The sequence below is a fragment of the Carlito syrichta genome, unplaced genomic scaffold (genome assembly GCF_000164805.1).
Source record: "Carlito syrichta isolate Samal-C Ts95f unplaced genomic scaffold, Tarsius_syrichta-2.0.1 Scaffold307751, whole genome shotgun sequence".
NCBI lineage: Eukaryota > Metazoa > Chordata > Mammalia > Primates > Tarsiidae > Carlito > Carlito syrichta.
This window is the reverse complement of record NW_007251847.1, coordinates 100,192-115,762: the sequence shown is the minus strand read 5'-3', so window position 1 is coordinate 115,762 and position 15,571 is coordinate 100,192. Positions and strand designations below refer to the sequence as shown.

Sequence of the window (15,571 nt, the reverse complement as noted above, 5' to 3'; positions counted from 1 at the left end):
CCATCCTAGGGAAGGTAATCACAGGTATGTGTGCTGCAATGGAGAGAAAATTTCTGCTTCCCTATAAGCACTGGCCTGGTCAGGGACTGAGAGTGTATCAGGGAGCTTCCAGCAAACCTCTCTATATAGTCCCCTGAGACCAAGAAGATCATGCTAGTTTTGGTGGTGGTAGTGACAGACTTGTCCTTGAGATTTCAAAATAATACTATTTTTTGGCAGCGGTTCAAAACAGGGTGAGTAATATAAAAATATTGCTTAGTATTGCTTTGAGTGGGAAAAAAAATCAGGAGACTGGTCTTTATCTTTCTTGTTCTGCAACTTTGAATCATTGTTCAGAGAAAAGAGTCCTCCCCGACTCTGCTAAGTTCTAAATGATTCTGTAGAATTAAATTTATGAATAGTTGTGGGCTTACCTCATTAAAGATTAGATAATTTTTATTCTGGGTTTAAATCTTTCTAGAACCTGTTATATCTATCTTTTACTTTTTCAATATATTAACCACTTTCCTTTCTTCCAAAAGATACTATGATAAGTTCAGTAACATTTTATGAGGCAGTAGGTTATGGAGATATGAATGCTGCTTCTGAAGTCAGGCAACTTGGTTTCGAAGTCTGGCTTTGCCACTCACCAGTTAGACAGGTTAACACTCTGTGCCTCAGTTTCTTTACCTATAAATAGGGATAATACTAGCACCTGTCTCAAAGGGTTCGTGTAAGGCTAAATGAGTTAATACATGTAATGTACTTAACACCCTGCCTGGCACATAGTACTGCTTGGAAAATGCTGCTGCTGCTATAACTACTGTTATAATTATTATTACAGCAATATTTTTGATGCCTTGAACTCATTTATAAAGTTCTTAAATTATAATATGCTACAACCTACCAATATGTTCTCAAAGAGAATTGGCTTTTATATAAAATACTCCTAGACTGATATGCTGTTTTATGGCTTTCATATTTTCCTTTGTGAGGCATCTGGTTTTTACTTCTCCCTGAAGTTGGTCATTTTCATTTCTGTATCAGACCCTTTCCACACTTCTATTTTTGTGGGGAGCATAAAAAAAGAGTAAACCAATTTGTTAGACATGTGTATTAATTATGAGCTAACATGTTCTAAACTAAGTTGAAAAAACTCTTCTATGAACAGAGAGAAAGAATTTGAGTCCAAGGACATCTCTTTAACTACTCAGAGGATTTCATTTTTCCTTATTTCCTGTTTCTTAAACAAAAAAAAAGTTAAGTTTCTGTGGTGATAGATTAAACAATAGTTATATATAAAGTTAAAAATAACAAACCTCTATTTCAGTTCAAATAATTACTTGTTACACTCCTACTATATGCTAGATACTGGGGGAAATACAGGGAATGATATGGTCCTGAACCTTGCAATTTAGAAGGGGAGATAAAGTATCAACAATATCAAGATAATATGGTCAAGATACCAAAGATATTGCACCAGCACTATGGCAGTCTAGAGTAAGGTCCCTTAACCTAATCTGGGGATTCAGGGACAGCTTCCTGAAGAAGACCATGCCTGAACTGAGCCTTGATGGCAGCCAGATGAAGAAAGGTAAGATGGGCTATTCTCAGCATGGGAATAGGAGAAGTGATGAAGAAGGAAGCAGCACAGTGCCTTTGTGAGAGTATATGGCTGCATGTGTAAAATGCAAATCAATTGATGTTGCTGTAATGAAAAAAATGAGATGAGAAATGGTGAGAAATGAAGCCAGGAGATAGACTGTATGGGGATCAGACTAGAGAGGTCCTCATGTCATGCAGAGAAGCTTGAATATGACTTGTTCAGAGATGAAGAGCCAGTAAGAAAACTCTGAGAAAAATGGCATTTTGCAGATTTTCATTTCAGATGTAGAACTCAGACAGCAGAGGAAAGGACAGCAAAAGTAGAGAAGACCAAGGGAAGAGAGATCAGGTAGGTAGCCTTTGCAATTAATAAGCTGGAGATAGCAAGGCCTGGAAGAGGTCAAAGCAGCAGATCTGGTAAAGAAGAGAGGGTCCCAGGCATACCTTAAAGACAAAAATGGAAGGCCCTGGTGACGTATTAGATGAGGCAAGACTGAGAGAAATCTAGGATGACTACTTGGTTTCCATTACTAGGCAGATAATAAGGCAATTAACTGAGAGAGAAATCGGTGGGGTTTTTGTTTCTGTCTTTAATTTAGCATTGTTTTCGTTTTTTCTTTTAAGGGATGGGCATAGAAAGATAAAATAGTGAGTTCAGGTAAGCTTGAGGTCATCAAGGGAGAGGTCAGAACTGGAGATACAAATTTTAGAATCATTAACAATAGAACCGTAAAAGCAGATGAAAGTGCCTAGGAAAAAAAAGCATGAAAAGAGAAGAGCAGCAGAACAAGGGTGAGATGCTAAAGCAGGAAGAGAGGTGGATGGCCTGTTAAAGAAACTGAGACACCACACTGAGAGGCACAGGGAGAGAACTGTGTCATAAAAGCCAAATATGAGTTTCAGATGTAGTTGTCAGAAAAGCAAAACATGCTTGTAACAGCTACATTTTCCAAGCACTCACTACATCAGGCACTGCTGTTGCTTTATATACCACATTTCATTTAATCTATTATCCACATGATAGAGATGGTGAATCTGAAGTTCAGAGAAGTCAGGTAACTTACCCAAGGTCATAGGGTGAGCTGGCAGAACTGGGGTCTGAACCCAGGTCTGCTGGATTACAAAGCCCATGTTCTTAACTCTGCTGGAGTAAAAGAACTTCTTCAGGATGCAACTTAATAGTATCATAATAGGGACTGCTACACACTGCTATCCCAAGAAGCACATTTTAAAAACTGTCTAATAATTTCAAAAGAATATTTAATATCTAATAAGGTCATTATATATTTAATCACTTTATATCATCAAAATAGATTATTTCAGTGATACTTTAAAGATAATCTTTTTATTGCATAAAAATGGTCAAATTATGAGAACAATGAAGTGCAACACAAGCCAATTCACTCAGCTGGCTAAAGCACTGCTTTGATAAAGCCAAAAGAAAGGTCCTAGTTGGACACGTTAGAGCTCTTCTCAAGTAAACCAAGTCACTTAGACACCTAAGCCTACTCAGCTATCTCATAAATTTACTATTGGTCTCAAGGAGAACCAGAGAGGGTATGCATAGTTTAACACGAACCTACCACAAAGGTGGAAAAATTCATTAAAGTATAAATTCTATGGGAGTGTTATTTTAGATAAAGAATGATTATCCATTTAAAGATAGAGAATAAGAAAGTCACATTCTTATTATAAAAGTTGTAATTTTCCCATTTCCCACTAGAGGAAGCAGTAGCATTATTCTTACCATTTGGTGGGTAAAAGACAGCATATTCTTCTAGTCCTAGTTTTCCTATAAGAGAAAACCATAGAGGATTTCAGCATGAATAAGCAAAGTAAACTCTTAAAAACCAACTTACTTTGTGAATGTACTAATAATCAATAAAAATCTAAAAACTACTTTAAACTGATCTTATTTCATTTCATGATATAAATTAAATTTGAAAATTTACCAGCCAATCGTTTATTATTAGCAAACCCCTTCATCAATTAAAATCAGTAATATAACTTAAGTACAAGGAAAGTGATACAAAATAAGCAAAAGAATAAATACTTTCAAGTTCCTTAAGCACTTAAGAAGAGAATTGTCTATTTATTAAGCATAGAATTGTTTTGTTAATTATAAATAATTCTAATATATTCATTAAAGCAAGTCTAATCTTTGCGATTCTATATTAGTTTACATTTTTATGGAATGTGCTGAAAAGTTAAACATTAACTGTATGGTGGTCATATTTTCTGACTACCAAAACAGTTCACATGATTTGAGAATGGGGCTAACTACTTGAAATCAGAATTGTCCCAGAAAAGCAAAGTATATTTACGATAATCAAATATTTAATGTTGTTTTAAAAAGTAGCTTTCCCTCGAAACTTTTATGGCTCTCAGTTTTTTCTACCTTCCACTGAACATCTTTAGATAGCTTTTATCTTGACAGTTTTTTCTACCTTCCACTGAATATCTTTAGATAGCTTTTATCTTGACAGTTTTTTCTAATTCCTAGGAGTTCACTAAAAAGCCACTTGCATTATTAAAGTTAACATTTTTAGTGAAAAAAACTTTTTTTTCCTTGTTGGAGTGGTAGCAGAGAGGAGATGAAGAACAAGAAGTATGAACAGTTCAAGTCATGGTGGTGACAAGGACTGATCTTGTGAGCAAGAATAATGAAAGATAGATTACAGATAGATAGACAGACAGAAAGATAAAATTGCTTACTGGGTCAGGTGCTGAGAGGCAAACAGAATAAATATAAGATATGGTCCTTCAATCATGTGGTTTATAATCTAGACTAAACCATGAAACATTAAGTTATGTCTGCTAACTTTTCTGGCACAGCCTTTAAGTGTTTAGAAGTTCAGAGGAGAGAGAAATTGATGACAGGTTTATAGACACAGAGAGATACAGACTAGTTCTTCAAGGACTCATGATTTTTGAGGGGGAAGAGTGGAAAGTTTTCCATATAGAGGCTAGAATGAATATGGGATATTGAGGAATAATTAAGGAAGCAAAGTTAGCTAGGTTAAGACAACTGACCGAGGGCCTTAAAATCCTGGCTGAGTTAAGAGGTGAGTCCATTAGATAATTAATTCTACAATCAGTTTTTCAACAGATAGTGTTAAAGAAACAAACTAAAGGGGTTTCCATACATTCAACTTAGATGCAATGGAATTAAGAGAGCCCTAAGTTGGAGGGAGCCTGACTCTAGCACAAGGCAGTGTGGCCTATACTAGGGTAGGGGTTGGAGCAATCAAGCAAATACTACTTAGGAGACATGGGAGAAACAGCTTCTTTCTTCAGGGAAACAGCAGAATGACTATACACAATAGGGTTTGAGTTTTCAGTGCTGGGTGTTCACCATTTAACAAAAAGAAAAAATTGGGAAGGGTTTTTAGCTGACATTAGTTCAGTTTTTAGGGGACGGCAGGATATTGAAATAGTGATATCTTATAGACAGCTACTGATAACAAGAAGCATGAAAATAGAAATTAGAGAGCTAAAAAAATTTTAAGTGTGATAAAGCATTTTGAGAAAAGAAATATAGAAGATTTTAAAAAGTAGAACAATCAAATCTGTGTGGTAAACTTATAGTTGCAAAGGAAAATAAATGTCAACAGATATGACAAAAACAGCAATAGAGGGCAAACAGGGAAGACAAGGAAGATAACTTGAAATTCTGCTTCTGGGAACCATTTTCCTGTGATTTGTGATAAGTTTCTGGGCATTGATTTAAGTAAGAGGGAAAAGATGGTTACAGTTATCTGAGAGAAATATTTAGTAATTTACAATTAAAAAGTCTGGCAACATCACATATGTTATAAAGTAAACAAATATTTTTGGCATGATTATGCAAGTCTTAATACTTCCTTAAAAATCACTATAATTTTACCTCTAATGTATGATTTCGGTGGTGAAGCACTGTTGTATGCAAAGTGACTCAACACAGATGTATCCCGGGAAAAACAAAGTAATACCTGGGTATAACATTGGGGAAAAAAACAACAATAAGCAATTAAGCACTGTTATAAAACCAGATAATTCATTAGTATTTCCTCCTCCTCAGGAGACTTTGATGTGGAATTCTGAAAGTTCAAGTAAAGTGCCTTGCGATGGGAAGAGTGCCCTCTGTCGGTATACCTACGGTTAAGTGTTATAGTGGGATGCCAAGTTCTTCCAAAGATTTGTTTCCCACGTGAACTTTGAACAACAGAAAATGCAAATTGCAAGCTACCAGTTGATTCTTTTCTTGTGTTTTCTATCTGTCAAAGAGAAACGGCTGGGAGAAATTTAACAGATAATAAATGTGTTGGGCAGACTCTAGGTAACGATAGTGGCAGAGAGCAATTTGGGAAGTGCAAGAAATGAACTAGACTCATGGTGGGATGCAGCAGGCAGTTGGGCATGTCAGGGTGAAAGAGAAGGCAACTGGTGGTATTGAGAAAGGATGGTGGCAGCAGTAGAACAAGTGGTTGCCCAATACAGTGTTGTCCTGACCAGCAGGTAGGATGTGGTGATTATGTGAAGAGAAAAATAGGTGGGGCAGAAAGTCGGAATCAAGGGTATACAACAGAAGGGATTGGATTACTGACAACAGCCTGGAATTTAGAAGCAAGAGTCCAACCCCCAGGAATGTGATTAATGACAGAAATTCTGGGTCCTGATATTTAAGAAGACCTGGAATTCTAAAGATGTTGCCAAGAAAATAATTCAGAATGGCTGACTGGAAAAGAACCCAAGATGACCGGAAAAGGCAGAACAGGGGCACAGAATCAGGGCTGGACTAGCAGCAAGAGTGAATGGGGACACAAATTATTTTGTATCCAAAACACTGGTAACCTGGCTCAGCCTTGGAAAAAGGAATGGAGACTCAGCATTAGTCAGGTTCAATGGTGAAATGTACACCAACCACTGCTACTGATTTGCTTTTACTGTATTTTTAAATGACTACATAAGCAATATATGTTTATGATAAAACTAGAAATATAGTTTATCAAAAAAGGAGGAAATACACATAATCCCGCCAGTGTTAATATTTTGATGTATGTCTTTTGAGACTGGTCTAATACACTCATATATATGTATATTTCAAACAAAAGAACATCATTCATATTGTTGTATATTTTCTCCCAATATAAAATAAATATTTCCTACATATTTTTGTGTTGCAGAATATTCTGCTGTATTAATGAAAAAATTATTTAACCTGTCTTATTGTTGAACATTTAATTATTTCTACTTTTCCCCAACTGCAGTGAACTTCCTTATGGCTAAATCTTTATATACACTTTTAGTTATTTAAACTCCTAAAACTGGATTATGTTTATGGTCAAATGCTTTGGGTATTAAACTTAAATTTTTTAATATCCATTGGCAAATGGCCCTCCAGAAAGAAGATTGTTTTGGTTTTATTTTTAACATATTCAGTAGTGGGATAGAGCACATTTTTCCTTTTATCAAAATGATTATCAGTATCTTAAAGTGGCACCTTTAAATAGTAACACTGGGTTATTGAAAAAAATTTAAGTGGTATCTTGCCTTAATTTCACTTGTAATTTTCTTTTTTTTTTGAGTCAGAGTCTCACGCTGTTGCCCAGGTGTGCAGTGGCACGCTCAGGGCCACCGCAACCTCAACCTCCTGGGCTCCGGTGATCCTTCTGCCCCAGCCTTCCAAATAGCTAGAACTACAGGCACACATTACCAAACCCGATTTATTTTTTGACTTATCGTAGAGAAGAGGTCTCGCCAAGTTGCCCAGGCTGGTCTCAAACCCCTGGACTCAGGCAATCCTCTCTCCTTGGCCTCCCAAAGTGCTGGGATTATAGACTTGAACCACGGCACCCGGCCTCATTTGTAATGTTTTAATTCACTTAATAGGTTGAACGCTTCCATTTGCATTTCTTTTGTTTTCCAGTTCATCACTTAGTCCATTTTAAAATGAATGTTTTAAAATTATTTGTTTACATTTTTTGTATATTAAGAATTCTAAGCCGGCTCGGTGGCTCAGCCTGTAATCCCGTGCCTTTGGGAGGCTGAGGTGAGTAGATTGCCTGAGCCCACAGGTTCGAGACCCGCCTGGGCAACTTGACGAGACTTCATCTCTACAATAAATCAAAAATTAGCCGGGCGTGGTAGCGTGCACCTGTAGTTCCAGCTGCTTGGAAAGCTGAGGCGGAAGGATCGCCGGAGCCCAGCAGGTCGAGGCTGCAGTGGGCGGGAGCGGCCACTGCACTCCGGTCTGGGCGACAGAGTGAGACTCCAACTCAAAACAAAAAATAAAAAAAAAGAATTCTAATCTTAGAAAGGTCTAACTGTATTTGTTGATTATTTTTGACATAGAAATGTTTTAAATTTTTATGTGGTCAAATCTACCAATACTCAAGCTTAGAAAGTCCCTCCCTACATGTATATCCTATATATATTCACCAAAATTATGAAAGACATTGATTGGTGCTGTTCATCACATATTTCTTGTTCTACCCCTTTGAGAATATAATTCAGCTTGTCTTTTCTGGCCACTTTAGCCATGTGACTTACTCTTTACTCAATGAAAAGGATATATATCACTTGAGAGTTTCCAAATAGAAGTGTCAAGAACCAGAGCACATTTAACCAGGTTCCTCTTCACAGTAACCATCAGTGGAAACTTCAATAACCTGGATCTTGAAGTAAGTATAACACAGAGCTGCTATCCCATCTTACCCAGAGGGCATGAGCAATAAAACCTTTGTTGTTTTAAGCCACTGAGATTTTGGATTTGTATGTTACCACAACATAAATTAGTCCATCCTGACTAAACCAGAAAATTCATTTAGCATTTTCACAGATTCATTTTGTGGTAAAATCATTAATGCATCTGGAATTCAATGTGAAGCTAGACTGCAGGAGTTCGTATTCAAATAGCTTTGCCATTTACCAACTGGGTAACACTAGGCAAGTCACTGGATGTCTTGGTGTCTGTTTTCTCACATGTAATATGTTTATAACAATAACACCTATATCAAGGTGCATTGTGGGAATTAATTCATATACATAAAGTGCTTAGAACAGTGAACTAGCACATGCTATTATTAAAATGTTATCTGCTATTATTACTTCTGCTATTATTGTTTTTTCTATATTCTGCAATATATTTAATTTTGGATTTGTTTTACTTATATGGCTCAACGGTCATGTTTTGTCAATTTAAAATTTTATCTCCATTTCTGGAAAGTTCTCAGCCATTATTTTTTTGAATGATGCTTCTACTACATTTTCTCTATTTACTTCTACCTGACTCCTATGAGGTGTAGGATTTACCTACATGTGTTTAACCTGCCACGCCTTTTACTTACTTTTATCCCTCTGTGCTCCATTCTGGATGACTTCTTCAGATTCTTTTCTAATCAGTTCACTAATTCTCTTCTTCTTCCCCTACTATGCACCAGGCACTGTTCTAGGAGCTGGTGTCTTGGATACATCAGAGGAAAAAGACAAAGCACTTCCTTTGTGGAGCTTGATTATGTTGGAGTGGGGATGGGGGTAATAAGTAGCAAATATAATAAATACTTTCTAATAGTGCTATGGAACAAGGGAAAGGTGAACAGGAAAAGTGATTGCCATTTTAGGGAAGGTGGCCAGGGTTGGCTTCACTAAGAAGGTGACATCTGATCAAAGACTTGAAAGGAGTTGAGAAAGTTAGCATATGGATATGTGGGGGAGAGCATTCCAGGCAGAAGAGCCAGTAATTGTGGAGGTGCTAAGAAAGAAGCATGCCTGGTGTTTTGGGGGAGCAGCATGGGTGCCAGTGTGAATGGACCAGATGAGTTGGAAGAGATGTCAGAGAGAAATAGAGAGGACAAATCAGGCAAAGCCATTGTTGGGATGTTGGCTTTTACTGGAAGTGAAATGGGGAGCCATTGTGGGGTTTTGAGCAGAGGAGTGAACCTCTTATCCTCAACTCAGAATGGGTCTGACAGTTTATCCCATCTTCAGAACTCTGCAGCACTGGCTGAGGCTTCTATTTAAACTGTATTGCAGCTAGAGTTTTCCTTCTGCTCAATCCTGCTTCATCCACTGTGCTTTGTCGATACCAAGATACTCCCTAACAAAACTTCAGCACGCTAATCTCTACCTGAGTAGGCTTCCTTGGGAATATATCTTACAAGATAGTGAACACAAGGAAAAGTGGTCAGTTTCTAAATACACTGAGAAGGCAAATCCAACAAGGTTTACTGACGGATGTGTTGTGTGAGAGAAAGACGGGAGTCAAGGAGATAACAAGTGGAAGGTGAAAGTGGGAGAATGCTTGATCTGAGCAAGTAGAACACCATCAACTGAAACAGGGAGAGTGGCAGGCAGAATGGTTTGGGGAGTGAGATCAGGGGTTCAGTTTCAACAGATTAAGTTTGCAGTGTCTGCAAGGTGTCTAAATGGAAATGTTGAACAGCCATTTGGAGATACTAGTCTGGAATATAGGAGAAAGGTCAAACTGAAGATACAAATTTGGGAGTTATCATATAGATGGAACCAAAAGTCACAGAATAGATAAGCTTGGTAAAAGCAAGTGAGTGAGTATAACTAGAGAAAAGGAGACAAAGAACAGACACCTGAGTCACTGTAAATATTGAAGAGAAAGAAGAAACCAGCCTGGAAGACTGAGGCGTAACCCACAGAAGTGGATTTATCACAACGCTTTGAAGAAGCTTTGTATCCCTGGTTTAGCCTAGGTCCTGGTGAGAGCTGGAGGTTGCTGGGAGACGTAGAGTTCGAGGCAAGGAAGGCAAGTCAGGCTGTAATCAGAAAGCATTTCTATATCAGTATTTCTTGTAAATTGCTTAAGAAGATCTCAGAAGAATAAAAGCCTGAATCTCTATGGTTGTAATAATCTGTTATTTTTCCTCATTCTAAACAAAAATACATGTTTTAATCTGCTTTTGCATTTGTAATATTATATTCTTTCTGTAAAGAAAGCCCTCCAGATTGTATAAGCTTTAGGTTCCCAAATGCTGGATTTTTCTCTGGAGACAAGTAAAGTAAGAGAAAACGGTATCTTGAAAGCAAAGTGAAGAAAAAGCACAATTAAATTAAACGCTGTTGAGAGATCAATTAAGAAGAGAATGGAGAACTGGTCACTGTATTTAGTTATTGGTGACCTTGACAAAAACAGTTTCAGCTCAAATGGTAGGGGCACCATAAACAATATTTGTTAACTACTTTTTTTTTTTTTTTTTGAGTTGGAGTCTCACTCTGTTGCCCAGACTGGAGTGCAGTGGCCGCTCCCGGCCACCGCAGCCTCGACCTGCTGGGCGCCGGCAATCCCTCCGCTTCAGCCTTCCAAGTAGCTGGAACTACAGGCGTGCACTACCACGTCCAGCTAATTTTTAATTTTATTGTAGAGATGAGGTCTCACCAAGTTGCCCAGGCAGGTCTCGAACCCGTGGGCTCAGGCAATCCACTCACCTCAGCCTCCCAAAGTGCTGGGATTACAGGCTGAGCCACCGAGCCCGGCTATGTTAACTACTTTTAAAAAAAAAAAAAAAATTCTACAAGGGCTGCATCATATTTCATTGAGTGCATACACCACAATTTATCTAATAGGTTAGTCTCCTATATATGAACATTACATTATTTTTAACTGTGCTATTTCTGACAACACCAAGACTGTTAGTCTCTTACCATGTCATTTTGCACATATATGTGTCTCTGTGGGGCATATACACAGGATAGAACTGCTCAAAGGGGATATGCACCGAAAAATGTGCTGGCTATTTATTTACACGCTTTGTATCTTTTATCCAGCATTCTACATGTTTACAGTGGAAAGGGGCTGTGTGAGTGAGTTCAGTCCCTTATGTTGCCTAACTCTATTTTCCCCTATACAAGTATATTCCAAATGATTATTGCTCATATTTAAGAGAATAAGAAATTTTTATATTTTATTTGGTAAAAAGAACTTTTAACTGAATCACCTTATTAGTTCTAAGGCTTTCAGTTCAATCCCCTGAATTTCTATATATCTCTATTTCTATATTCAATAATGTTATGTCCTTTCTGGTATCTGTAACTCTATTTTTCTTATATTATTAATTGACTAGAAATTCTAAAATGATCTGTGTTCTTTCCTTGCTTTAGTGGGAACATCTCTAGTATTTCAATAAGTGGCGTCAACTTGTATTAAGACGGCAAATGTTGGTTATTATTATGCTAAGAAAGTCTACTTGCTTTCTAGTGCATATGAGCAGTATAAACATGGATATTAGGTTGCACAACAATGTGAATATACTTACCATTACTAAATTGTACACTTAGAAATGGTTAAAATGGTAAATTTCATGTTGTGTTTTTTAACCACAATTTAAAATTTTTTTAAAAAATAGATGCTATCAAGAATAGTTTCAAATGCATTTTTGGCATCTAAAGAGATAATCATATAATTTTAATTTTTTGACCCATTAATATGGTAAATATTTTCTAATAATTAAGCAAAATCCATAAAGTCTTACTAAACCAAATAATAGTAATCTCTTTTCTTGCCAAACTTTCATGTACCACTATAATAGGCAGAATAATGGCCCCCAAAGATGTCCATATCCTAATCCCTGGAACCTGTGTGCTATAGTTCAGATGTGGTTTGTTCTTGCCAAAACAAGAAACTTGATTCCCAGTGTGAAAGTGTTGGGAGATGGAGCTGAGTGGGAGGTGTTTGGATAATGGGGGAAAGATTGCTCATAAATAGATTAATGTACTTCTGTGGGACTGGACTAGTTACTGTAAAAGCAAGTTGATCCTTCTCTTGTTTGGTTTCTTTGCATATGCCTGTTTCCACTTTTATTTTCTGCCATGAGTTGTAGCAGCATGAAACCCTCACCAGATGAGCTGCCTGATCTTGAACTTCCCAGCTACCAGAATTGTGAACCAAATGAGCCTCTTTTCTCCATAAATTATGCAGCCTCAGGTATTCTGTTATACCCACACAAAATGGACTAAAACACTGATTATTTTACCTTATAGACATAAAAGATCATGCAAATGTGATTAGATTGAAGAACTTTAAATGAGGAGATTATTTAGGATTAGCTGGTAAGAGCCAATGTAATCACAAAAAATTCTTACAAATAAAAGAGAAAGGCAACAGAGTCAGAGTCAGAGAGAGATTTGAAGATGCTATTTTCTGGCTTTTAAGACGGAGGAAGGGGCCGCAAAACAAAGAATGCAAGTGAATGTAGAATCTAGAAAAGGCAAGAAAATGGATTATCCTTTAAAGTGTCCAGAAGCAACACAGCCCTGCCAACATTTTTACTCTAGACCAGTGAAACTTCTGAACTTCAGAACTATAAGAGAATATATTTGTTTTAAGCCACTAAATTTATGGTAATTTATTCTGGTAGAAATAATTAGCAATACAACTAATATAATGATAAATGAATAGAACTAATACAATTAAAGTTTAAAAAATGCAAAAAGAAAATATACTTACAATTATCTTTCCACTATTGCCTAGAAGATAAAAAAAATTCCTAAAGAAATGTCTGTATTAACTTTCCCTTAGTTTAGCAGACTGGTGGAAGGATAGTAATTTTAGAAGAAGCTCTGTGCTTAAATATATCCCCCTAGAGAAGGCAAGATATCTGAGACTATTCTAAGGAGAATATTGGTGACTGTAAGGTGATAATGCCAGAGGTGGTATGTTAGACAGTACATACTGGTGTGCAGCCCTGGAATACAAGCAAAAAGTTGCCAACTACTATTCTAACCTGAGGTGTTATTTTAACTTCAAGATTTGAGTTTCTGTATATGTAAAGAAATGACAGTTCAATTGTAAATTTGCTAGAAAATGTTATATGAAGATGACAATTTCAATAAAATTAACTAGAAAATTTAACTTTGAATACTTCCTAAGAAAAAATTAAATTTAATGGGTATGAAGTTATGCATGATAGTAATTTACTTTATTTCAGATAATTATAAGAAACTAGATATGTAAGTCTGAACTACAACAGAATTATACCTAAAATGTCTATGTACAGCTGCAAAAATTTCACTTCATTCCAAGTTTTATTTCTGGAAAATATATCTATGATAACCGTTTCTGAGAAATAACTTATTTATGTAATAAAAAGTGCATAAAATTGACAGACATCAATTGGATAATCACTTTAACATAAAACTATTATACAATTGTTTTCCATTTGTGACCTCTTGTATTTATTTAGAATCCAATTTGAAGAATTTCAAATGATAAATTTTCAAGAATATCTTTTTAAAACGCTCTGCCTTGAATTAAATATTCATACATTAAAAAAACAATGTGACTTCCTGGGCTTTGAAAATGGACAGACTTGGCTTGGTGTTCTGGTAGCTGAATGAAATTAAGCTCTAAGCCTTTGCTTCTTTCTCTGTTCAAGAGGAACAGAGTTATTTCATAGGATTGCCGTCAGAAATAGTTATAAAGTAGATTCTGGAAAGATGGTAGAGTGGGAAGCACAAAGAATCGGTCTCCCAACCTAGGCAGAATCTGATGTAATTATTTTAGAACTCTGGAGTCTATTAAAGTCTTGCAGCTTTCAGGGGAAAGCTTGAATGGTAAACTGTGATTAATTTCAATCAATTTCAGCTCTTAGAACATATATGCATCCTTCACTCTAAGCCCCTTGGCAGGCAGGTGTGCATGAGTTCCAGTAGCAGCTTGAATGCCACTTGAGGACCCAGGATGGGAAAAAAAAGCATCCACATCTTTGGTGTCTGTACTCTGATTGCTAACTGCTGCTTCTGACCAGAGAGGTACAGACAAAGAGGTGAGGGTGGGATGAGGGGAAGTGGTCCTTGTTGCTTAACCTGCTCCCATTGCTGCAGGCCCCTTCCCCTCTGGCTGAAGTGGTTTTAATGGGATTAAAGAGACAGTGCCCCTCCTTCATTTTTCTCTTTATTTTGTGATACAGACATTAAAGACTAGGCATTCAAGAACAAGTGTGTCTATAGAAGAAATTGGAAAGTGACAATGCATGCCCAGGGAAAAGTGCAGGCTCAGAAAAGACCTGAGATGACCTTAAGTTTATACCTCAAGCTGATCCTTACTTAGTACAGCAAGAACCTACAGCAGTCAAAGAAACAAAAAACTAATGAAAACAATGAAAAAAAAAACTGTGGGAAAGAGGAAAATCTAATCTGATTTCTAGAAATACCACATTATTAGATTCAAATATCTAATTTCCAACAACAAAAACTCATAATAAATACAAAGAAGCTAAAAAGTATGGCCCATCTGAAGGAAAAAAAAAATCAACAAAAACTGTCTCTGAGAAAGACCTGTCAGCAGATCTACTAGACAAAGACTTTAAAACAACTGTCTTAGAGATGCTCAAATAACAAGAAAGATATAAAGAAATGCTTGAAATGAGGGGAAGTGGGAAGTACAATAAATGAAATTTAAAAATCACCAGAGAAATTCAAAGGCAGATTTGAGCAAGTAGAAGAAAGAACCAACAAACTTGAAGACAAGGCAATGGAAAAAATTAAGTCTGTGAAACAGAAAAAAAAATGGAAGAAAAGTGAACAGAATCAAATTCAGTACCACTAGACATTCCTTCAATGCTCAAGAGAGTCCAGCAGAGTGACAGGAAAAGACACAAGACAGTAACTAGAATCCAAGTGAAGAAATAATGATCTCAATACAAGTAAATACATGGGCAATTATAAAAGGTGGTATTGTAACCATGTTTCATAATTACACTTTTTATTTTCTATATGATTTAAGAAATTAATACATTTTAAAATTATTAGTTAAAAAATTAGTGTAATTTTGGGTTTCAACTCCACATATTGTTTTCTGAATTAAAAAATTAATGCATTTAAAAGAATTATTAACTTATGCTTTGTGTACTTAATGTGTAAAGATGTAAATTGTGCTGTCATCAGCTGAAAGAGGTGGGAACAAAGCTGTAAAGAAACACAGATTTTGACTATAAGAAAGGGATTGGCAGTAGTGGGAAACTGCCGGGGGGGGGGGGGGGGG

The 15,571-nt window shown here is 36.5% G+C and overlaps 1 protein-coding gene across 1 annotated transcript in view; it reads right to left on the bottom strand.

Moving 5' to 3' along the window:
• TBC1D19 (TBC1 domain family member 19) overlaps positions 1-15,571 on the bottom strand; it is a gene marked incomplete at its 5' end in the record, with an annotated part of 142,504 nt that overhangs the window by 34,692 nt on the left and 92,241 nt on the right. The window contains 2 exons of the mRNA XM_008064591.2: positions 3,332-3,376; positions 5,471-5,555. Of these exons, the coding sequence (XP_008062782.2) occupies positions 3,332-3,376; positions 5,471-5,555 (130 nt within the window). The remainder of the gene's footprint in view (positions 1-3,331; positions 3,377-5,470; positions 5,556-15,571) is intronic.